Source organism: Dromaius novaehollandiae, chromosome 9 (genome assembly GCF_036370855.1).
Source record: "Dromaius novaehollandiae isolate bDroNov1 chromosome 9, bDroNov1.hap1, whole genome shotgun sequence".
In the NCBI taxonomy this organism is placed as follows: Eukaryota; Metazoa; Chordata; class Aves; order Casuariiformes; family Dromaiidae; genus Dromaius; species Dromaius novaehollandiae.
The window spans coordinates 9,044,581-9,071,178 of NC_088106.1; the positions used below are offsets into that span (position 1 = coordinate 9,044,581).

Below are 26,598 nucleotides of genomic sequence, written 5' to 3' on the forward strand. Positions count from 1 at the left end.
GGACATAATGCTCCTGCAGGCAAAACCTCCTTACCTCATTAATACTGACTTCTGCCTCTACATACTGCAGACCTTTCTGGATGATGGAAATCAAAGCAGCTGGTGGCACCAGAGCACCGTTTATATTAGACTGGCTGATATGGCTCTCTATACCAAAGGTGAATGCTGAATGGGAAAACCCTAAAGACAAGGCAAAAACATCAGAATTGATGGACAGAGAGACAACACTGTTTGCAAAACTATTGTAAAATCTTCTGTTTACAAATCTAAGCAAGTTAATACAAAATTATAGTAAGTTTATGAACTAGGAAAAACTCATCCAAACCCTGCTGAACAAAGTCAATTAGATTTATTTCCTCTTACATGTTTTTAGTTTAAATGTAAAAAAAGGCAAAAACTAAGCTTATACGTAAAAATAGCAATTATTAATTATAATGTTATTACTGGCAAAACACGTGCGAGTAAATATAAAAGTATAAAATATATAATATGCAATAATACATATTATTTTACATATATTCAGATATTATATTATAAAAGTGTGTGTGTCTCTCTCTCTCCCTCCCCCCCCACGATTCACATGTTATTTTCCTGTTCTCACTCATTTATTACTCATGAAAATAAAATGAATTAACTTCATGGTACTTTGCTGTCATAATTGTGTATGCTTTGGCAATCAGAAGTACATCAGTGTATTATATACTCCTTAGGAAGTGGGAAGCAAATAATGGTGCAACACTGGTAGTCGCTTGCTATTTATTTGACTGCCCTAAAAAGGCAAATTTTACCTAGAGAAAAATAATTGTTTCAGCAAAATAAGAATACTCTCACAGAAGTTTTTTCTTAAACTACTGCGTTTTTGCCATCAGGTAACTAAGAAGCTGCTTGCAAACTTTCAAATAAGGTAATTTGGTAAGTTTGGCTTCAGAGACAAAAGCAATCTGCAACTGGAATGAGAACTTGTACTAGTTTTCTGTAAATTCAGGTGGAACAATGAGTTTCTTCTTTCTTCTGACAAGCAGAAGAGACTGAAAAACTCTGCCATCCACCACTGCTTCTGGTGCTTCTTTGTCTCAATTTGCAAGGTGCATAAGCAGTGGACAGATGTTGCATCAGTCTCCACCAGCTCTGACCAAAAAGCATGTACATTAAAGCCACAAAATCTCACTCAAAAGAACACGGCAGCATGTAGGTAATAAGCCAAGGTAAACATGTACCTAGAACTAGGATGTCACCTGTTACTGATGACCAAGTTGAAATATAAACAAGAGAATTACTTCTAACTCTAGCAATTGTTTACAACATTATTCTCCAAAACCAGAAGTCTGTTCTGTGCCAATATAATAAATAAATACATTAGAGGTTGATCCTTTTTCATTATCAAAAGGGTGGAACTTGTCTTCAGGTCAGTGACACTGGCAATACGCTAGGACGAAATCTGAAAAGCAGATGGAGTCTGAGCAGACCTGTTAAACTAGTCGCCTGGGTCGGAAAATTCCCCTGAACCACTAAAATGGTTGGCCCTCTCCCCTCCCCCACCTTGTTTCCTAAAATTCTCAAATTCTTCATATAAACCTAGTAGTTTGAAGGGCTACTGAGTAAGAGCTGATTTAACTAACTTAGGTAAAGGATTCTTCCTCCATCAAATTTTTTCAAAAGTGTGCCTAACACGAGACATTGCAGCCAAACACGAGACATTGCAGCCAAACACATTTTCAAGAAGGCTGAAGCTACTCATCAGCAACCACTAAGCAAAACTAAGACTCAGCAGATGTTGAAACAGCAAAGTAACGTACATATACATTAAGGTTGATCCCATAAACTGTTACCTCAAGACCTGTGTTTACTTTTTCTTTAATACACAGACTTCTTTAAGGTATTGCTAAGATTGCATTCCCTGCTGCCAGCTGACAATCACCGTTTGTTCATACATCGGGACATGCCCTGATTTTTAGTCCTATTGGCTTTTGGAAGCTTTTAAAATAGGCTGTCTAAGGGAATACTAAAGTATTGTTGTATTCCACATGACAGGAAAAAAGTTGCTTTGCAAGTTTGACATTATTCAACTGTCTCTTGCTCTTATTACTAGGCAGCGGGAGACTTCTGTTAGCCCTATACTGAAGAACTAATAATCCTACAAGAAAGCATCCCGCAAGGAGACTTTTGAGAACCCAAGAGTCATTCCTGTAAAAAAAAAAAAAAGAACCAAAAAAAATCCCACCCAACTGTTTATCTGTATTTAGATTCAAATGATATGAGTTACATGGTCTTAGCTACCATTTCTTCCTCTGAAACAGAGCAAAACCTGCAGTTTCATAGTCACATTCAACCAAGGAATTTTATCATGCAAGAGCAGCTCACAGGACCATCATCCTGAGTATTTCAAGAAAGAACAGGAAATAATGGTGTTTCTGGTAGTCATCATTTTTTTCCAAGTAGCCCCGAAGGACCGGGTGCAAAGTGTCATCGCCATCCCGCAGATAAGAACAGTCGTCAAGCAAAAGCCTTCCTAACACTTGAGCGAGTCCGTCTTTGGTTGACTGCCATCTAAAAATTCCAAATGACTAAAACTGATTAAGTTACAGACGGTAACGTGGCAGGAATGCATTCCTTGTTTAGAAGAAACACCAAGAAACAGTTCAGACAGAAGCACGCGCCTACTGGCAAAATAATGAGTTTTCATTCAATAAAGCCAGTTGCAGATGAATATCACATAAATGATGCATTAATAACAAGAATCAAAAAACTCACCTGACTCTTGTAAGTATCTATATACCAGGAAGTTAACCTCATCACTGCTTATACTCATCTTTATTCCCAGTTAAACCATGAGGTCACAACAAAGGACACAACCCTGAAAGTGAAAAAGTAGATCAATTAAACACCTTCAGCAACTAATACATGTTTCTCAACAAATGCTATATTAATAAAGTAAATGACTTCTTAGCATGACTTCTCAGCAGCATTGACAATCATTTTATTTTATAATGCAAATAAATCTACCATAATCTTTAAAATGTCATTTGTCTCACACCACCACAAAGGTGAGTAACTTAAATATCAAAGGGCCAGATTCTTAAGTGCTGTAAACTGAACTGGGAAACTATGCCTGACAACACCAGTATTAGAGAGGCCACATTTCACAAAAAAAATAATCAAGGGAGTTTCACTTAACTTACATTACTGCTATGCAATCCATTTTTCAAAATTTGGATAACAAAGTTAGAGAACATGTTCTCACTTTTGCATCTAGGCAATTTCTGACTTTCACCTTCTAATATACTTCAATTTTCAGGCACTAGAAAAAAGGTGCAAGATGGGCTAAAACATTGCATTTGTTCAAGAAAACCCCAACTACTTCCACTAAAAATTACAGAACATCTTGGTCATATGCTTTGCAAAAGTAGTTCATAAAATTAGCGACAAAGTTTAATGAGAGTATTTTTGTTAACATTTCTCTATGCTTCTAATCAATGTTTTAAAATATAGATGGGTATGTACTTAATTTCCCCTTGACTTTATTAGTGGTAAATATTTAGCAAGACAAATAATGCATCAGACTAGATACATATTTAATGACAAAGTTTAAAATATGAAGCAACAATTGGATTTAAACCCCGAAGATGAATGGAAAGAACACAGTATTCTATTTTTATCTGATTTTAAGACTCATTTTTGAGAACATTCTCATGATTTCTGAATATTTGAAAACGGAAACCCTGGTCTTTTCCACGACATCAAGCAAGCAAGTGAAAACGTCAGCTTCCAGAACAGAGTATGAAATACAATCCATTTCCTGTCCGTAATATCGCCTGGCACTTTTCACCAGCAGACCTTCAAGCTTTTTATCCAGTTGCGACCATCCTTACCTTCTCTGAAAATGAAGTCAAAGAAGGTAAGTGACTTTCCTAAGGTTATTTGAAAGTTTGACCTAGATACTGCGTAAAAGAGGACTGGAGAACAGGTTCCCTTGTATTGTTCGAAATGAGAAGCTCGTGCTGCGACCTCTCCGCTAAATGGCTGTGCGGTCAGGTCATTCGACACCGGGCTAGAAGGGGGAAAGCCATGGACGCAGCAGTAAGCAACAAAACCTAAAAGACTGTGATCCGCATTAGGAGCCTGCCAAATCGTAAAAGGCTTTATGTACTCTTTCTAGGCATTTTTTCCTAGCAAGATTTCCTAAGGAAACGGGACAAAGCCACGCCGCGTTAGGGGCAGGGTAGGAAACGCACGCAAAAACGGGCAACGGACGGAGTCCGAGAGTGGCTCTGGGTGGAACATCCTGCTCGGCCACGGCGAGGGCGAGAGCTGGGGCTATCACGCACGGGAAGGGGGGACGTGGAAAGGGTGCGGGGCGCATCTACCGACATCCAGCTGCCACGTGCGCTGCTGTGTACAGGACAACTCGAGCTGGAGAGCACTGCGGCGTGTAGGGGAGGGAGATGTTCTTAGCTTCTTTAAGAAATTAAAAATACACATCCAGTTAAATCTTTCATCTCCCCCCACCCTCCAAATAAATAAATAAAGCTCCAGTACAAGAACTCCTAGCTAGTGCAACGCGGCTGTTACAGGTACCCAGATATCATCCCCCTCCCGCTCACTCACAGCCCCAGGAACGCTCGATGCCCAAGGTGGACCCCTCGGGTTGCATCATCATTGCAGGGATCATTTTTTGAGTAGTGTGTGGAATGAGTGCCATTTCCAACGTTTCACGCATTGGCAACCAATCCTAACACCACTCATAGCACCAACACTAACTGTATTCAGGTACGTTTTGTTGTCAAGCCTGGTGCAAACTGTATCTTTATTTAAAATTGAGAATTGCAGAGAAGCTCCATAGGAAGCGGAACTACATTCTCCTTAAGAAAAAGGTAACTAAATTTAAAAAGGCCGATACAGCAGGCTTTTTACATTACACATACAGAAATGGCAACACTTGTTTCATCGATCTATTACAGATTTTTACACTCTTCTCTCTTTAGATGATGCAGGGAGATTTTAGAAATCGGACACGAGTGCTATTTGCTATGGAAAAGATCTGTATTACTCACACCGAGAGGACTCCCCGCTCCAAGCACAACTGCTGAAATGCCGTACAAATGTACCTGCCGTGTGTCATTTACCTGGATAACTAAAGAAGAAAACTAACATTTTACTTGTCTGTCAAAAGTGCTATTCAACCCACTCAAGTCAAATGAGTAACATTTTTCAAGGCTGGTCCAAAGTGGTGTTAGCAAGATGTGGGTTAAGGCAAAGACAAGTACTGCCATTCAGCTCATGAAAAAATGCTTTCCTACCCAGCTGTCAAAAGGTGGCAGTCTAACACTGACTTTTCAATGGTAACAACTTGAGAAATACAAAAATATGTTAAATAAATACACAACTTGCCTGATGAGGATGTGCAAGTGAAAAGGAGGCAAAAGTTTCTAGTTTTTTACCAAGATATTACTTTATCCTTTTTCTTCTTTAGTGCATGTTTAAATCTCGTGCAAGCTCCTCTCTGTACTAACCCTTCATCGCGGGACCTGTGCACTGCCACCCAAGCGGCGCGCAAGGGACCAACCATCCCCTAAGCTACTGCACAAAGGAGGGAAACGAGGAACCGTGAAAAGACCCAGTGAACCCAAACAATCCTCCTTCCCTTCCCGAAACCAAACAATCAAACTAAAGAGAAAATAAGTGGTAGGACGGATAAGAGGGGATACAAGAATTATTTTCCCTTTGGCAAAATCCCAATCAACCCCGGGCTCAGACCTGGCTGCCAGGCTTATGCTGCCCACCGCCGCAACGCAACTGGCTGCCCCCTCCCAAGTACCAACACACACGGCCGCCCCCTCGCTTTGTACCAAACCCGCCAAGGATGTCTGCCAAAGAAAAACAGTAACACAGAGGAAAATGAACCAGCTAACCCACGAACCGTGTGAGCTCCCTTCTCCTTCATGCTACGGCAAGGCCGCAGGGTCAGTTTGGAAGGTGACGGTGAAGGAGGTTTGAAGGCGACGTCAACTTAAATGGAAACAGAAACACGAACAGAAGATGAAAGACCAAACTGAATGAGAAGAAAACTAGAGGTGAAAAAATATACTGGTCTTCTACATATGCATGTGCCCATGGATGTACACACACACACTCCACATACCCACAACTCTACTCTATTACTGCTGCTTTACTTTATTTCCCTAAGATCCTCTAGTCCCATGTACAACTGACTGATTATTCTGGGCACTTGACAGGACAGTAATGTTGTGCTTTGTTTTAGATACAGCAACTAAATAATGGAAAAAACATGGAAAAAAAACGAAGAATAATTAGAATTGACACAAAATTCCTAGCAGTCTTACATTTCTAGCCTAATTTGTAAAGTGCCTACCAAAAATATTCTAAAATGTTTACAATTGTGTATTACAAATACAGGCTGAAAAGGTAACTAGATACTTAAGAATCTATATATCTATTCTATATACCAAAAAATTATTTATATAACTAGATATATATACTCCAGCCCTCCCCCAAAATTCCAAGTTTTGTCCTGAAAACTTCATGTGGATTTACAGAAGACACAGAAAAGCAGGGTGCATCCACACTACTGTTCTAGTCCAAAGGGCACTCTCCAAGGAAATCTGCTTGCCCCCACTTTTGGTGTGTATCTTGGTGCAGTACCAGCACATGCGAATTAGATGCCTTGTAGGCAAGGCGAAACCAGGAGCTGCTCATAGACGTTCAGTCCATGGGATCAGACCAGAAATAATCCAAAGTGAACTCACCGAAAACACACATAAACATGCACAGTGCATCCTAGGCACAGGCTGCTTTACTGTACTGGTCTGGTCCCAGTGCATCTCAGTAATGCTTACAGAGGCACAGCTGAAAGCTCAAACACTATCCCCAAAGCCTCATTTAAAACAGTAACAAAAGACAAAATTTTCCAAACCGACTCTGATATTTTTAAATTCCAGCCTGGGGCAAGCCATCATTTTTTTCTATAACAATTCCACAGTCTTCCTCAAATTTGCTACAAGAAAACTTTACAAGAGGCAGAATTGTGGCTGTTTCAACTCTGGCAAGCATTTTTCTAAGCTGGAGCGATAAAATCTCCGCTAGTCATTTGGCACAACAAAATGAGATAGCAGGAGTGTCGCAGGATCACTATCTACTGCTTAAAACTAAGCCCACTCCAGAACGCCTGTCGTTAGGCTCTCCTGCTCCACACACTTCCCTGCAACATTTGGAAATGCCAGCATGCCAAAAAAACTGAATGATGGTGTGGGTGACCCATCGCATAAAGCGGAAATGGCACTGTGTGGAAAAAAATGAATACACGTGGCAAACCCTGCTCTCCCTTCGTAATCCAAAACCACTGGGCTGCAAACAGGGGTAACCTGTCGGATCCCCTTCTTGGAGGAAGAGTCTATGGTTTACAATAGCTCTGTTGAATTGGAGTCAATATAGCATCAAGATATCCCAGGACTACTTGATACAAGAAACGTTCGTCTTTTCATAACCTAATACCTTTCATAAGATGAAGTAGCCACAGCTCAATCATTTTTAATATCACCACAGAAAGCCTGTAAACTCCTCAAATTTACCAGCCATAAAACGTATCAGCCATAAAAGTCAACCGTCTGAGACATACACTGAGCTCAAGATCTTGTCAAAACTGTATCAGTAACAAACAGACCAGAAGCACTTCTGTGCTTTTGACAAATTGGCCCACTCATTCAAATTGTGAACCAATGTCTGAGATGAAACAAAAAAAAAGCCATTAAACCATTTTCTTAAAGGATATTAGGTTTCTTATCCCAAGGCCAGCACACCAACTTTGACTTAGCCTCCATTTAGCAAACACAGGCCTCTACTCTTCCACCACGTGACGACGAACTAATAACTTGGAAACACCAACGTGCATCATCCTTTCCTCCAGAAGCCAAGTTTTCCAAATGATTCTCTGCCCTTCCTCTGGAAGACCATTCACATTCTTTCATATTTTGGGTAAAATTTCCAAGTAGCATTCGATGTTGTTTGTTACGACGACATCAAGTTCCACTATCGTTAATGCTGGATCTGCAGACTAATGGGTACCCAACACTGCAAACCTGATTGCATTTCTGACAAATTATCATTCCGCTACGCGTGTTTACGCTAGCTTTGTATTTCTGTTCCAGGTTCATGCCAAATGCTGGAGAACAGATGCTGCCTGATATGGCTCGTGGCCTGATAGCCCTTTTTTGAACAAACTTGAATAGGCAGAGAAAGTTTATACTCCAGATTAGCACTTCACATCTCTTAATCACAGGTTTAGAACACGTGATAGATTTGCTATAGTTATATTTACCATATCATCAGAGCACAGCCTAAGGAAGTAGCACTTCTGCAGTTTTAGGTGGGCTGTAGCACGTCATAATTAGGTAGGACAACAAAAGCCTGGCAGGCTCTTGTGAATAATAATTCCCCCAAACATACCAATCAATTTAGTTTGATACCAAATATGATATGTTAGAGGGAATACCCAATGCTCTGGGTAGCTCTGAAAAATGTTTAACGTTCAGCTATAAACAGACGGCTGCATTTATCCATGGAAAACAGAAGCCTGGCTACAAAAACAATAAATCTTGTGCAACAAAAATATTGTCACTAGTCCATTTATTTTTCCTCCTTCGCAAGAAGCTGACAAATATTTTGTTTTTGCAGCATGTGTGTGCAGAGTGACATCACTGTTTATTGCTGTTTACAGCTCTTAATTGCTATGACCAGAGTCATTCAAAAAGAAAAAAAAGAAAAAAAAAGAACTAACCTGGAAACATCTAGTCTTTTAATTAAAAAAAAAAAAAACCCTGAAGGTGTGTATATGTCCTTTGGAAGGCTTTATTACAATCCTGCTTCACATCTGTATTATCTATCTTAATAAAAAAAGACAAAAAAAAGAAAAAAGTCATCTCAATGATACACATTTTCTCTTCATTATACATTGCAACTAAAATCAGGGATCCCTCCAGTTCAAGAAACATATTTGCTGAACCTTGACAACTACATAGTTGCTGTCACAGTGGCTCATGGGATAGGGAACAGCCTGGAAAAAGTGCAGATACATTAAACTCTACCTCTTGTCCAACCCATGTTGATTAAGAAAAAGAGGCATCAATACCACAAAGTCTTATCTGACAGAAGAACTCATACAGGTGATGAAGAAAATGAAAAGGGTGCTCTTTAAAGTCAACTCCTCAGATTAGGCAAACTTCTGCATTTGTGAGGTCTCGGCAGGACTTCTTTCAGATACCAAATTCACCTGAAGAGTAGCCTGCAGAACTGAAGTTTTAATCTGGGATTTCACAATATACTATCTATCCTGAGGTATTTTGGCTGCTATTCTACTGAACAAGAGTCTTTCAGGGAATTTTCCCCCAAGTTATGGTGGGTCCCCACCAAACATTTCCTGTACTCAAGACTAATTCAAAGAAGTGTTAGGTATACCGTTCTACAAGCTGTTTACTAAAGAAAACTTGTAAAAAAATTGGTGATTCTTATATTTTTAAGCATGGAGTATATGACCAATGTCATTTGTCCTTCTGCATATGAATTTCTAAGGGACGAATTTCTATCAAAATGAACATTAGTATTGACTAAATTACTCTAAACACTCCTGTTTGCTCTTCTGCATCTTCCTTTGAGAGACAGGGCCTAACGTCGTATTGGGCACGACACAGAGGAGCCCTTATCAAGATTCTCCTACTATCTGACAAATCTGCAATCAGGAATTCTTTCTAACCTTTTGAATTCAAAGGAAAACATTTTAAAATTAAGTGTAAAAGCTTTGTTACAATATATTTCAAAATGAAAATTATCTCACTTTCTGAATTCCTACTTTTGTTTCTAAATTGCTGTTACTGTAATGTCCTTTCTTGGTTTTAAAACTCAATAAGCTATGCCAAATGTGAACTTGCATAAAAAATTATCTGTAATTTTACCTAATGAACCTTCTTACTGATTTCCCACATGGTCAAGCTTTCCTAGTTTTCCTTTCAGCAATTTAAAAAAGAGATGCTTCTCACATTTTTGTCTTTTAACTCTAATGCTTTGCTTTTAATTTTAATCTCTAGAATACACCTTCATTTCCAAATACTAAAGAATAGATTTTCTTTTCCTGATCTGAATTGTTTTCCTTAGCTCAGTCAATAAATATTTGTATTATTAATTATTAATTATTATTAATTAGTGACCTAATTTATGGCAACAGTCTCTGTCTTTCTGTGCCAATTTGGGTGTATGGAGCATGTAAGATGACAAAGCCAGTCTGAAATATTCTGAAGAAAAAGAATTACAACCTTGAAAGAACCCCCCCCCCCCAAAACCTTAGCTAAAAATAACAGTTACTGTCTACTTATCCAAGCAGTCAGTCCCCAGAAACACTAAAGTCCTGAATACTACTACCAAATAAGCTGCAGATGAAGCCTATTTGTTGGTTTTGCCTAGAGCAAAGTAGTATTTAATTACTGAACTACGACTCTCCTCCCCAAAGTCATATGCTGTGTGACCCAGGAGACCGGGATTCCGGATGTACAGAGACAAGCGACAGCACATTCAGAATTACATTTCCAATACTATGGCAACAAAACAGCAGTTCTCTTCTTTCTGAAGGAAAAAATGCAGCTTCCTGAAATTAGGACAGCTACAGGGCATCCTACAGGGATTCAACCAGTGATTCAGCCAAAAAAAAAAAAAAATCACTTGATCTCACTGTACAGCTTCTGGTAAAGTAACTCATTTTAAACCATGTGAAATGTATATACCTCTATCAGTTGTTTTCCATATTCAGCCAAAATTCTTCCAAACAAAAGCAGCACATAGTAAGTCTATACGCTAAACAGTCAGTCCTAAGCATAAATGTAGAAAATGCCTGTAGCAAATGAAAAATTATACATTGTTTCTATTTCTGGAGTTCTTTTTTCTTCTTGAATATACATCTCTTAGGTCATGTGGGATATTGACATTGGGCAATATGATGTATTTGCACAAATAACCATTAATGACATCTTTTGAAATAATTGTTCTGTATAATACAGAACAAATTGCTATATATCAAGCTAATTTAATGACAAAAATTTGCCCATTAATTGGCTTGTTAAAAGAGAATCCAAAAAATAGTACAAGGGTTTTCTTCAAAATTTCTGTAAGGCTTTCCTATTATTAAATTAAAAATGCTTTAATGACTTTGGATATGGATTAAATAATTTATTCTGCGATAGCAGAATGATACTATAGACGATGTTCTGTGCAAAGACTCAGCAAAGGTCTGAAGCCTTTGTAGCTGCCATTAACATTATAAAAATGTTTCACATTACCATTTTATTGAACACTGATATAATGTTACATTTCACAGTACTATTTGATTACCTTATTTGATTTTTCATATTTTAAAAATGTTTTTCTTGGCAGTCGTACTTTGTAAATCTGTAGATCGGCTACCAAAATAGGTATATATCTGGCGCTGACACTTTAGCCAATGTTCTTTAGGTTCTCAAACTCTGTTTTCATTGTTACAATGCACTGCAAGAAGAAATGGTGTGGGGGAGAGAGCTTCTCTCCTCACAATCATGTCAACATTTTAAAGAATTTTCAACTCTTTAGATGGCAAGGAAAATAGACGGTTTTCTAGGCACAACTTTTCTACATAACTGCAATCCTTTTAAAATGGAGGTAGTTGTGAAACACCTTTCGTCAAGTATGTTACTCCTTTAAAATTTAAAAGCCAAATCCAGCTCCTCAAAACATGCACCCATATGCCAGTAAAATCATAGGAAGAAAGTTTTGTCTCAGTTTCAGCTACCTAATTCAAGCAATTCCCCCTCGCTCCCTCCAAAAATCCCAAACCCGAACACCCTGCCACACTCTGGCAGAGGCAGCCAGAGAAGGGGTTTGACAGGTGGAACTGCGAGGCTCAAGTCCACCAATGCAGTCCAACTAGGATCAAACCAAAACTGTCTAGTAGTAGTATTTCAAAAGTTAATCACAACCCTCTTTCAATACTGGAATCACTTTCACAGCACACCTGGAAATACAACCAAACATTAAGAAATTCTCCTTGATCAAACAGCTAATCGCGGCCAGACAGCAAAGGAATTTTTCAGAAAGGAAGAAACAGCATAGCTTGATGTGATGACCTTCAGGGTTGGACTGTGCTACTTACCTACAGACAAGCTGGGCAGCTGCCTATGGCAGCAGAACTGGAAATGTGGCATTTCTAAAACTGATGAGAGATACCCACCTCCTGACTGATCTGCAGAATTAGCGCATTTACCTGGGGAAGTGGTATCAGTTTGGCCAGTATGGACTTCAAGCGATGACCTGCAAAATCTACCTTCTGGACTCTACACTAAGCTATATCTACAGTGTAAGGGAGAGGAAAGCATCAGATAAATGTTTGGCATTACTCCAGGGAGAGGTGAAAACTTTCCTGTCGGAGGGGTCATCACAGGAACTGTGGTAACGTCAAACAAGCTGCAGATCTTCCATTCTTACGCCATTAGAAGCTTGTGCCCTTAGACATAGTTTCAATCCTTTAGGAATACCTAATTTAAATGAATTAAGACTTTAGCAATCAAACGTAAAGACTCTGTCTCAAGAAGGGTTTCTAAAATTGTTAAATCGCTTTCCTGAATCAGGGCTCAGATAATGACGCACTAATATTCTCTGGGTCTAGACACAGAACAGCAACAGATTTCTGGCATCAAGTGCAAGAAGGATGAAAATTGAAAGAAGCATTGTCTGCTATGTTGATTAAGATCCAATGCAACATAGTTATTAAGCATGCACCAGTTTTAAGCATGCAAATATGTGACTGCTAATGATGTGTGCTGCATTAAAGCCTTAGTGAAAAATTAATTATGGATGAACGCAGGAGCACACCCATTAATCCTCGCTTGGATCAAACTGTGTAAAAAATTTTAGAGAAAATAACGGAATGAGACTAGCTCTCGAGCTGGTCAATATGAGCACTACCAAGAGCTTCTGCTGAGACTAAGGGAAGCAACATCCAAAAATGTCTTCTACTTGTGACTATGCCTCACTGAAAACAAGCCTGAGTGCTATGGTTTAAACTTTTTGGTCAAAAACATGTAGAAGCTACACAGCTGAAGCTAAGGAATGAAGTTAAAAGTCCCCATACTGTGCTAAGTTTGTGCTCTCAGCTCACTGATTCTCATTTTCACTGCTGGAAAACCCACTGACTAATACGGCCTGCAAGTCCGATCAGGAACATCCCATTTTCTCCAATATGTTGTTCCTGATGTTCCCACAATAGATCACTCGGAGCTCTAAGGGCCTGCGTCAATTGAACTGAATGATACGGTCTCCTGCTGGTGCGTAAATGCAAAGGCAAAGCTGAGGGGGTTTATTTTCAAAACAGGAGACATTGATCCTGTGACAGTGTTCCATTACCCTGACTTTATTCCTATTAGAGACAGTGATTACATCTACATCAGTCGTTTGAGCTGATGGATATTAGTGCACTAACAGTGACACAGTTTTTCACTGTGCTGCTGCTGCTGACCTGCATACTGATAGGTTACAGAAAAGACTCAGTCGGAGCTTGAACTCATGCTACTTATTTCACAGCAAAAAATTATTTAAATTTTAGCAGGCTATTGTAATTAGCCAGTTTTCAACTGTCAGTGGTTTTGGTTTGTTTGTTCTGGAAGCCTTACTGTGGAACAGTGATCAGTGCCCATGTAGACTGGCACAGACTATTTGTTATGATTACATATTCATATTGCTACCTGATGGTAAAAAAAGCCCAGCATATGCAGTTCTTACAACTGTCTGTGGAAAGATATCTCTGCACTCCTACAACAGCATCCCTATCTTCACAAGTGATTTTTTCATAAAGGTGTATGGACTCCTCTCACATTTCCCAGTACCTTCACCCTTTTACGGCTTCCATGGGTGGTACTTGCTATCTTTTTTCATGCTGGTGATCCATTTTCTGGCTTTCATCTCTTGATCTGACACACAATCTTGAGCCAGCGGTCCTGCATTTGACCTGGTTTTCACCTCTTCACCAAGCGCTGCCTCCACTAACTCCCCATTCCTGAATTCGTCTCTCCAAACACTTTCAGGAGCACTGAATTTTTCTTTAATTCCTTCAGTAACATCTTATTCTATGTTCTTTTTTCACTGCTCTTCTGTTACAAAATCTGAGTTGCTAACACTTTGCACAAATAACTCTGGTGGGTTGAATAAAGCTCAATTCATCTTCAATAATAGTGATTTCTAGTTCAGATAAATTCTGTTCATTTCATTTGTCTTTTTTTAGCCTTATGCCCTCCGCAATACACACAGAGGGCTCTTCAGGACAAGGCCTTGTCCTTGTTTTCCTTGCCTCGGCGTGTTTATCACAGTGCGCTCCCTCATTCTTGATTAGGAAGTTTTCTAATGCTGCCATAACAACAGCAGATTGAGATGATTTGAAGTGTACCTACACAGAATAACAAAGTGCTGCAGATACTGCTCCAACCTGAGCAACCGCAGAAATGAGACTCAGCAGAGCCGTTTCACGGGTATGGAGCAATGTTACGCCTTTCAGAGCCACCCCAGTACCTGCTCACAGCACTCCTCTGCACCACGCTGACATTTACCTTTCACATTTGCTGAAATCCACCGCATACTGCACACACAGTTTTTCATAAGCAAAAGTAAAACAAAGCAAAGCAAAGCAAAAAAAAAAAAAAAAAAAACCCACAACAACAACAACAACAACAAAAAAACACCAGCAAAAGCAAAATGATGGGTCCTGGTGCTTGGGAAGCTGAGCTTTTAGGAAACCACACAGCCCTTGCCTAGAGGCTCTGAGAGCACTAGCACTAGACTGTAAACTATGACATTTGCTAGACTCTAAGTCTTGAAACACTCATTAGAGGCCACGGTGCCTCAGGGTTTGGGGGGAGGAGGCGTAGAGCTCTTTTGTTTAGGTTTAGTTCGTTTTCTAAATGCTGGCTTTTTAATTTTTATTAGGTTGACTGCATTTACTTAGGTAATTATCCTAAATTTCCACAATTCTTTGAGGCCTGGTCTTTCTTTCCAGTGAGCAACCAAAGACCATCGAGTGCACTTTTGGTGGTCTGGATAAACACAGCCAGCTACCCGAATGTGACTGTTCTTCAGCCCAGGATGCCCTCACTTGTTTGCCCTGCCCTTGGTGCTTACTGGCTTTTTTAACACCTACAAAGCTGATATCGAGTGCAGGTTTTATTTTTCACATAGACATTAACAGAACTACACTAAAAATAGTATTAACCGCACAGATAGAGCAAGAGAGGTATTTCCTATAATAACTGACAAAAGAGCGGCTTTATATGAACACTTCTGCAGGGAAGAATTCACGAGAGCATCCTCCTCAATCGCCCCGTTACTTTAGAAAAGCAGATAGCTTCTGCAATGAGGAGACGAGCAGGTGGCGGGGAGCCACAGTAACTCGGTGCTCTGCTCACAGAACAGGTGAAGAGGGGTTGAGCTATTGTACATGCAAATAAAACTGACTTGTTTTCCCATTATTAAGCCTAGTCTTATATATGTATCCCATGAGAGAAGTGGTTGTGGAATTATGTGCTCTGGAAGCATCTAGTTCGAGGACAACAAACCCTTTTTCTGAAATCCTTTTGTGAGTGCATGAAAGCTGCCAGCTCTCCCTGAGGCAGATGTTCTGCTGCGTGCTAACTCCAAGCTCACTGTTTCTGAAAAAGGAAGGGTGAAAGGGAAAATCCCTGTGAAAAAATACCGTAATGGGCTCAAAAAAGAAAAGAAAACAATCTCACAGGACACAGAGAAGATCCTTCAGTGACAATTTACTGCAACTTCAACTCAGAAGAATAGAAACTGTTAACAACGGAAGGATATAAGCTTTTGCTTTAGCAATTGTTCATCAAGAGCTGCTACATCAGAACCCACTACTTACTGTAGATAAGGCCAGATTTTTATATATTTATTTACGACTGGGATGAAGAAAAAGCAAACAGTATCCCTCAGAGAGTGAAAACAGAATGAATTAAGGATGCTGAAATCACCGTATGTTTTTAGAATGGCCTCCGACTATTTGTGGCAAGGCCAATTTATCCATGAGTCACCGACTGATGGCAAACATGCCATCACATCGATAGTAGAAATACACTGCGCTTTAGACATTTTTTCTACATTAACCCAGATATTAAACATGCTGAGAACATAACTGCAGTTGGACTGTGGAATTTGCCATTGAAGACGCGTGCCAACATTCATCATCTCTAGTGTTCAAAGTTCTCCACCGCCATGAGACGTATCCGAAAGCCTGGAATAAATTAAATGTAAGCTGACAAGTTCTTTTTAGCCCCAAGATGTTCACCAAAAAGAATTAAAGACATGTAACTCATGATTGACTGTAGCATTATACATAAATGGAGAGTTTTAAGGAAGGCTTACGAAAGTTTACCCTCAGATTAAAAACTCAACTCTCTTTCCTTTACCCAAGCATTTTCACATCTATCCCTGTTTACCAAAGCAGCCTTAAGCGAGCCAGTGGGAATATGCAGGTAAATAACCATTATGAGTGCAGGACCTTCGCAAACAGAAAAACATTTTGTAAAAACAAAAATAATAAATAGCATGCCTCTGCAATTGGCTACACGAACGCAAAAAAAGAACAACTTGTGAATCTCGGTTATATATGATGTTTACTCCCACGCTCCTCTACTATCCCTGCCTTATTAGGATGCTAATCTGCAAAACAAGACATACTCTGCTCATCAGCCACTCCACCAATACCACCCACAACCACACTTTCTTTTCATTACCAAATAAAACTCTCAACAAAACCGAATGCAACACCAGCATTAAAAAGGGTGCAAACCACAGTTCTGACACCGACGTGGAGCCTTTAAAAGCTGTGTTATTTTTGTTTAAGAATAATCAAATTGCAGGATCTCAGCCTAAATAACAAAAAACATTTAGCGGTGCAAACAAGATCAAGTGCAACAGGACAGTATGAGACTATCCTCATTCATACTTTTTTTTTTCTAAAATTAAATATTAATTAAGTAAGAAGAAATAATTAAATCAGCACATTCCTCTGAAAAGGGAGCTATACTAATTAAAGTGACTGCTCAAAATTTTAGTTTAGAAAAAGGAATGTTAAAGGGAATCAAAACCCTTTGTACATATTTCAGCACCTCAGAATTTAAGTTCAGGTGGGCTTTAAAATAAAAGTAATATAACTTTTCCAGAAGCACCTGTATCACTTTGAAGCCTTATTAGAATTGTCATGTAATGAAAAATACATTATTTTTTTGGCATTCAAAAACTCAAAGCTCTTTACACCCATTCTATTTAAACCATGTATTGTGGGAAGCGTTTATTATCAATGATCTTAACACTCCCAAGGAGACTAGATGGAGCCACACATGGACACTACCTGTTGCAGCCACACAAAAGAAAACCAGCACGCACAAACTGGTTTGTGCTGGGCTGTGATGCAGTATGATCACCGAGATGGGCCTGGAAATGGCAGTCCAGAGGCAGGTTAAGGGCTGCTGGTTGCGAGGGCAGAGAGCTGCTTTTGGATGTGATGGCTTCTTGGATCCGAGACAGCGATGGCAGTTGAGTAGCCCCAGGTAAGGATTTGTCACCAGCGGTAAGGACTCCTCAGCAGCTTCGTAACCGCTACTTGGAGCACAGCAGAGCTAGAGCTCCTGGAAGAGCACTAGCAGCATATGGTAAAGGCTGAAGCAGGCGGCTGGGCGCTCCAGGGCCACCATCCTCTGCTCTCCCGCACCGCTGTCATCACCTCCACCAACCGAGCAGTCTCAGAGGCAATGAAACTACTGGCAAAGTCGATCTCACGGCTTCTGCTATGGGACAGGACACTGAATGGCACGCGAAGTTGAGCCGCGTACCTGAGACCTCTGCAGGGACACAGTTAGCTACGACAAATGCCTAGCCCCCTGCAACTCCGCAGCAAGGGCCAGGTCGCTTTCCAAACCTGCAAGTATCTCTTTCCTTAATTTATATCATTTTTGGGTTCTGCCACAATAATCGACTCCAATGCACACGTTCAGTCTCCACATCTCTACATCATACTCCGCACTGTACCTCGAAGCGGTCTCTGTTTATAGCAACTTGCAGAGTCAGTCTAGGCTTTCCGCTGTGCATTTTGGCAGAGAGTATCTCAATCTATATTAGCTATACTTAAATTTCCATATGAATTAATATCCGTCTTTCCCTTCGAAGTATAAACAAGTTATGAAAAACTTACTTGTGCCCCCTAAGCTCATCCACCCATTAATTCAATCCCCCCTTCCTTCAACATGTGCTTTTTCTCTAAATTAATCTGTATCAAGGCTCTTTTTACACAGTATTAAAATAGCATATATACTGAGGTGATATGCCCACAATATACAGAAAAGACATGAAATACAGTGATCATCCTTGCCCAGATCCTCCATTCCCTGCAATACATCCTTTTCTACTAGGAGCTGTTCCAATATCTGAATCATCAAGAGCAGTTGTTTCTTTTACAGAATACCCTGCAAAAAAACCCAAGCTTTTCTCCTTGTTCTTTTAAAGTGGAATATTTTACCTGATTCAAATTACCCTAGACTAAGGACAACTGTGGATGGATGCCAAGTTCTGCTACTTTATTGGTTTTTAAGTCTAGAGACATACTTACACTATCATAAAGGAAAATTTCTCAGCAATCTCCTGAGCACGACTACCACAACACAGCCCCAGATGGCTCCGACACTTTCTTAAGTCACCTGTATCTATAGAAGCAATTGCATTGTTGTTCTTAAATTAAAAAAATGTTCCAAATAATCTTGCTAATTTGACACTGTAAAGAGGGTCTTTGACTAATAAAAGGAATCTGAACACACTTAGAGGTAATGAGTTTCAACAAAATATTAACAGATGTTTTAAAGAACCATTATTACTTTTCTGTACAGCACATAGGATATCAAAAAAATCATGAAACCAAAGCAGCCTGCTGTATGCAAAGCTTTTGTCTTGTGAGAGAAGCACCCTGCAAAACTGTATGTAAGTGCTTATATAGTGTGCATGCCCATGTACACACATATGCATACTTATTTTCAAAATCTAAAGCTGGTGGCTTTCTACAGTTGAAGCAGGAGAGGCTACTAAAGAAACCATTAATAAGAATGGATTAAAAGTCATAAAGGGTCATTCCTAGCAGAAATAAGACAAAACCCAGGACTCTGCTGCTCCTTTCTGACCGCTTAGGCCAACATCAGACACCTGTTCTCATTTCTGAGAAATTTTTAGATTAATCCCCCATGACGGAAACTATTCAAAACCTAAAGATGCATCATCTGCCTGAGAAGAATTCCCCTTACAGTAAAAGGCACTATTTTTAATTTAAAAGTCTCCTCTACTGCCACAGTTAGAAACATGAGCATAGTTTCATGCTTTGTGTAGGGAAAACATTTTTGCCTAGTAAAGCTAAACAGCAGCAGAGATAGAAATACCCCACGTCTTATATCTGCTGGCTACTATTACATGGGCAGCTGCAGAAAAGAGGTCTTCGAATTGCCCTATCCATGACCTCTTATCTTCTACATAATTACACAATTACAGTAACTACTTCTGCTAGTTCAGATTCAAGCTTCTCTGTCTCAAAGGCTGCCAAATTAGGCAGGACAGCCTTCAAAAGAAAAAGAAAAAGAAAAAGAAAAAGAAAAAGAAAAAGAAAAAGAGAAAGAGAAAGAGAAAAAGAAAAAGAAAAAGAAAAAAAGAAAAAGAAAAAAAGAAAAAGAAAAAGAAAAAGAAAAAGACACGCACACACAGAAACCCTCCACGTTAGGTTATCTTACTTCAAAGCACAGCAATCACAAATTTCACACGTGAGAAGTTCTACTCTCACATTTCCAGCGATAGGAGTATTATTTGAAAATAAGGGATGGTGAAATAGTAAGTTAACTGTGATAGAGAGGAAGAAGTCTATAACTTCCCCAGATCACATTACACTTTAAGTGCTGCACAAACTGCTCACAACATTTTGAAAAATTCTCGGTATTTCTCAGACTCTAAAGAGCTCCCATCATCTTTCTTTTCTCACAATATTTAAAAAGCTGTGATGACTTTCCTTTGAGGAATGGCCTTTTAATATTCTTGACTAATGTTACTCAAAACTTCACAATGCCGTTGCCCTCATATAAATCCGTAAGCATGTTTTCCTTACACTCCAAAATTTGGAAATCCTAATGTTATGTCTACATGTATTACTTGTGCATGCTTAGGTGTAACCTATCTACACGGCTGGAAAACAGACAGCATGAATAGTACCATGCCCAAATATTTTGGAAGGATCAATCTAATGCAGTGACAGAAGTGAAAATGGATTCAATCTTTACACCGATTCACTTGTATCTCCAAATGGCATCCTTTCTGCATCCCTGAATCACCAGCCTCCAGAGCCTTTGAAAGCCAAAACCTCCCATCTCCAACACAAAGACCTGCTACCAGGTTCTTAGGTCAACTAGAGAATCCCATTAAGAAATTCTTGCGCATCCTATCTTGTTTTTAGAAAAAAGACTTGTGAAAGTAGAGAGAGATGTGGATCAAGCCCTAAGAATATTTAAACACATTATAGTTCCATTGACTTCAATTGCTTAAGTGATTTGCTGGAGCAGAGCCAGCACAAGGGTACCTTGCAGGAGCAAGGCCATAGAGAGCAGTTAGTCGTATCCTTTCCCATGTTCCGGGGGCTGCTTGCACAATGAGGGCCGCTAAAATAAACTTGCTCTGTCTTTGAGTGCCCTCTATAGACCTAGGACAGTTCACAGTGAGGCCTTGCTACAAACTGCAAAGGGTCGGGAGGGTGGAAGACATCTGCTACACCCACATTTGTTAAATTACAGTATGTATTAAAAATTCTGCAGATCCAAATGCAGTCTCAGCTATCTACCGCCGAAAGAACAAACGCTCCGTTGTGCTCCAGCACGGTGTGTAAGCACGGCTGTTGGTGGAATGGCTCAGAATGAATTTTCCCTTTATTAGAAAAGGTAATCTCATCTCCCCTGTAACTCTAGCCATATAGAAGAGAGCAGTCTAAAGATAGGAAAACACGGTAAAGGAAAGCATGTGAAGGCAAGAGAAGTGACAGAGGGATTGCAGATGGCAGTTACACACATTTAAAGAAAAACAATTGCAAAACCATGACTATACACTAAACTTAAGAAGAACGGATTGGTAATGACACATGGGCTGGATATTTGCCCTCTGAACCCCATATTCATAATTTCCTTTAGGAAGTCAAGATTTTAGTACTTGAAATAAAACATATTATAATCAAAGCACAGTCACTTTTGCACCTTTTTTTAAAGCTAATATGCACTAATGCAATAATGGTTCCACGCATCAAGACGACAATACAGTTTTTACAAGCCATTTTGTCAAAAGGTCCATTTATTAACATTTCCATGCTGTGCATTGATGTGCTCTATCATAACAGCTCTCAATGAAATGAATATGGATTTACGCATTAGACAATAACAGCTCCAAAAGGAGCTGTTAAAGACCATTGAATAAAAGAACACTTAATGTAAAGATTCAGCGGACTGCAAAAGCTGATACCTACCCAATAATATACACGCATATAATGATAATTACCAATACTGAATTGTACCAAAGTATCAGTCCACTTTTATGACAAATAAATAGGTAAATCATTGAGCGTCCTTACCAGAACTACTCTCTGAAACCCCACAAAATTGTGATGTGGCAGCAGTACAGCCTTTGGTATTACACCACCTGTAACACAAACCATATTATGATAGTTTCTATCAATATTTGTTTTAAAGGAGGAAGAAAGGATGAGATAGCTATTCTTCTACCAGTTTTTTTACTGAAAGCATTAGAAGAACATTCAGTTCCTACTGATCACGATATATGCTTATATTAAAAAACAAATGAACAAAAATTAAAGACCATCTTTTGGTATTAAAGCAACATTACAGGCACAGTTTCAACTCTAATCTCTTCTCGCTTTTTCTTGGCTACAAACAAAACTCCAGAACAGAACAAAACATCAGCTTTAATGGGATTTTCTGGTCTTTTGCGCTGCTGTCATATTGACCAAGGAGTACTTTAGGTATATCTAGATTAAAATTTACAAATGTCTAGGTATTGATATGGTAGCTTATTTTAGCATTAAAGTATTCAGCTAAAATGACTCAACCATAAGATAAGAAATAGGAAACACAAAGCTACGATCAAACTGTCCAGTGTTTTTCAAACTTGATCTTTTGGATCCAAATTTAACACCAACAAATTAAGGTACCCTAAGGATACTTTAAAAAACATACTATATGAACAAAAACTTAAAATATCCTTGCTGAACTAATTTGCACACGTGACTTCAGAACTTAAATACTCTGTGGAAGTTAAGTGAACTATATACCTGTGATGAAAACGTTTATGATGTAGTGATTCGTGCCACAGACATTCATTAGAGATGAATTCATTAGAAAGTAAGTTCATATAAATTAACGGATTCAGGAGAAAAGGTTTGAAGCTGAGAGAGCAGGAACATTGTTTGAGTAGGTGCAGCAACAAAAAGAATCCATGTATCAAAAAATACTATTTGAAGCAGGACTTAATAGTACAACGGATAACCCCATCCCAAATAGTCGGGGATCAGGCAAAGAGCAAAGCATTTTCTGAACACTGAAGTCCAGCCACAAAGACACATAAAAGATATTATAGACAACACAAACTTCCTAAAGACCTCCTTAAAACAAGGACTCAAAATACAAAAGGCAACCTGGACCTGAAACAGCACGCAGCATATAAGACCTTCTGTCATCTTAAAAATAATTATCATTGACCTCTAAGAAACCCTTAATTATTTAGTCCATTACTAATTTGAACAAGACTTTAAAAAAATTCTTGCTTTGATTGAGAAATTACAGAATATTTTGGTGAGTGATCATTTTCCCTATTTAAATTCCCAAGAGATTCAGATAAATGTGTCTTAATCCAAATTAATGACTAGATAAATCGCACTGGCTTAGTGCTTCCTAAAGGGATGAAAAAAGACCTATTCTTCCCTCCTTTCGGCACAACTTCCTAGTGTTCAGGCCGAGATGCACGGACAGGAGCTTTGAAGATACGGAAGGAGCTGCGAGTTGTGCCGTGTGCTCCGACCGCACTACGCTCCTCACTCTGCACGGTAACTGCACTGTTTGTTTTTACACACTGGTGGTTTCTCATTTTCAGAGCGAGAGGATATAAGTATTATGACCTAGAGGAATGAGAAGTAAATGATAAGTATCATTTGGAATAAAGAGATCATCAGCTTCCTAATAGGAAAAATTCAGCTTATTCGTTATTATCCCTGCCATTTCTTAGGAAAAAAGCTCCAGTACCACCACCCCGGACCTTAAAAGCATCCTAGTCTTCTGCTGTAACAACACTTACTGCCAGTAGCTCACAAAAGAAGTGAAAAGGTCCTGACCCCAAATTAATGCAAGTTCAATTCTCTGCTAGGCTATTACGCACTGCTTTGATCGCTTTCCGTGAACCTAACAGTACGCACGAACTGTTTGGCTAAAATTGAATTAAGGGGAAAAAAAAAAAAATCAGAAGCAAAATTTTAAAAAGTTATGAAATTTTAACTCCAAGATGAACAACAGTGCAAAAGACCATTTAAAGGGGATGCTGATCCTGCTGGTTAAACTAACAAGAGGGAGCAATATGCTTTAGCATTCACATCTTTTTAACTTCTCCCCTTTTGCGTTTGCATCAAGTATTTTTCATTCAGAGCAAACTGTTGCAAGTAACCAATTGACATTAACCAACAAAGCCAAATCGGAGCAAGAACAAGGAGGCCTTAGAGGAAAGCAGCGTGCTACCACATCCAGAGCAGAAGCCCGTTGCAGAGGAATTCCTTTCCTCCCTGCGATTCCCCCCAGAGCGCGCACGAAAACGCAGGATCCCCCCAACGCCAGAGACTCATCGTTCCTTTAGCCTCCCTCAGCACAACAGCAGCAAACCTGTCTACAGCTAACTCATCTGCCGCGGGACGGAGAGGGCCGAGAGGGCATGCAGCTAGAATTAAACCAGCGGCCCAACTTCACGGGGTTTTCAGAACGACTGAGCATCAAAGTTGTCTTTCGAGCAGACCCTACCAGCAAGCTCCTTCCAGTCACCTGCGTCAGATAGTGCGACCAGAGAATCCCCCATGTTATATATATTCTGCAAACAGTTTTACCAGGTTTCAAATTAACAAATAAATATAGTAACACTTGTTGCATGGCTAATGCCTTTGCCCTGCAAAGGCATCCAGGTTGCACACAGTGAACAGTTTCATTGTGGTTTTTTTGCTTTTTTCTTTTTTTTTTTTTTTATGTGAAGTTAGTGACATAAAACTTTACATTTAAATTTAATTATCTGCCTACTGAGTGATGTGATAAAACTAATCACATCACAGGGTAATCATCTGTAATCACAAGGTACAGTTTCCCTTACTATATTCAATCCCCAAACAAGTGCAGGGACGCCGTGGACTGTTTTGTAGTTACATGGCCAGTCTTTTATTTTTCTTTTTCCTAGAAGACGCCTATCCAGAGATATTCCAGGCAATCTGAAGACTCAAAATGCAAACCCACAATCTTGTGTAAAAAAAGAGAAGGGAGAGACGGGGAAGGAGTAAAAGGGTTGGAAGAGGAATCAACCTCAGGAAGAAGACAAGAACGGAAAATTCAATGCAAAAACACAGAGATTTTGAAAATTATGAAAGCCTAAACCTCAACATTTTATGCAAAACTACCTGGCAATGTTAATGACTGCATGTGTTATGAAACACTTGTGCCCTGTACGAGTTTGTGCATCCTGAGCACGCAATCGTTGTCTCTGCAGTTTAACATATTGATACATTTAAAACCTGCATTCAGAAAGGAAATACCCATTTCTCCCACATTTCAAAATTAATTACAGAGCAAATATTCTGTCACAGGACTACCAGCACACATGCTGATGGCCAGCGTAAACATACCGCACTTGCTTTGGCACGGCACAGAAACAGATGGGGCGATTTTAGGGCAATTCGGTAAAACCACCACTCTTCTCCCTGTTGTAGTTAATATATATCATGACTCCATTTCGGCCACGGCCACGCAGGATTAACCTGCCACTAGGGCGTGCTCCTTGCTCAGCATGGAGCCGTGCAGCTACATCCGAGAAAAATATCTCTCTGCTTCAAGAAACTGGCACATATTTACCCATTTCGTGGGTTTTTTTCCCCCTACAACCTTTTACTTTCACTAACTGAAAGAAATACAGGAAAAATTGTGTGCTTGTCTGACCTGTGCTTGTCTGAATTAAAGGAATTCAGCTATCCAAACTAGCCTGAGCCACTCTTTCAAAAAGGTAATTTTGCTCGCAACAGTCCCGGGCTATGGCAACAGCTTTCGTCACAGATTCTTCTCTTTCATGAATTGTAACTGAAATATTTACTACTATTAAACTGGGACTTCTTAAGTCAACGCAATTTTTTTTTTTGTAATCAAAAATAGATTTTTAACAAACAAGTAACATACTACTTTTTTTGAATGACTGTCTAGGGGTTTTGTGTGGTTGGTTATTAAAGCACGTATACCTATGGAAAAAAAGCAAATTATGTTTTCATAAAAAGTATTGATGCACATTTTATAAACTAAGTGTTGCCCATGAGGGAGAGAGAAACTATCTACTTTTAAGAAGAAAATGTTGTTTACAGCTTCCTTCACGACTAGAACAACCTGCTAATAATATCTGACATTGTTTTCCTTCTGCGTGATGAGTATGGCTGCAACAGAGAATGCTGCTAAGGTGGCAAAATGCATGTATACAGAAAAGAAACTCTGCATAAGCCGACCTTAAACAAAATGTAAGTCTGCATCCCAAGCTTAGAGCACTACATGTATTTTTGTCTTCAGAGAGCTCAAAGCATGAATAAGGCCTTACTTTTAGTCTATCCTATGAGCACAGCTTAACTTCTGGTCTGCTTTCCCTCCATTTCCATAAAAATAAATGTTATCACTGAGAAATTTGATCTGCTTGCTGCCACTTATTGCCTCTAATCCCTCTATTTCAAAGACCGTCCAACTAACAAATGTCACCAGCAGAGAAACTGAAATCTAAGTAACGCATTAACAAAGAGTTGGTTCATCTATAAAAACAGAGAGATTTGCTTTTCCTTTTTGTCCCTACAAACAGCACCACAGATTCCTCTTTCCATCTCTAAGAAGAAAAAATCGAAGTACCAGGAGAGAGGGCTTAGAAAAACTCTTGGGTAGAAAAATTCAATGTGGCATCTTAAAGTTGCTCTAGGAAATATAAGGAAATCTGTTTAATTTTCAAGTAGTACGGCACTGATTGCAAAGGGGAATGTTAAAATATTTGGTTATAATTCAGCAGCTCAGAAACAGCACAATCAAACGCAGAATCACTTAAACTGACAATCACTTACACAAAGTTTAAGATCACAATTCACTGAATAATACTTATTATTACAAAGTAAACATGATAAAAGTCGTATGCCCTTGATAACAGCAGACACCGTAATTTCAGAAGATGACAGAAACA

At 39.3% G+C, this 26,598-nt stretch overlaps 1 protein-coding gene across 5 annotated transcripts in view; it reads right to left on the reverse strand.

The window, feature by feature from the left end:
- TBL1XR1 (TBL1X/Y related 1) overlaps nucleotides 1–26,598 on the reverse strand; it is a 125,295-nt gene that overhangs the window by 20,724 nt on the left and 77,973 nt on the right. For 3 of the 5 annotated variants that reach the window (XM_026105694.2, XM_064516631.1, XM_064516632.1), the window contains 2 exons: nucleotides 2,752–2,854; nucleotides 35–180 (listed from right to left, as the gene is read on the reverse strand). In XM_026105694.2, coding sequence (XP_025961479.1) covers nucleotides 35–180; nucleotides 2,752–2,809 — 204 coding nt within the window. In that variant the 5' untranslated portion in view covers nucleotides 2,810–2,854. Of the gene's footprint in view, nucleotides 1–34; nucleotides 181–2,751; nucleotides 2,855–21,715; nucleotides 21,784–26,598 lie in introns of all 5 variants that reach the window. The other 2 variants (XM_064516630.1, XM_064516633.1) reach the window with 1 other exon arrangement.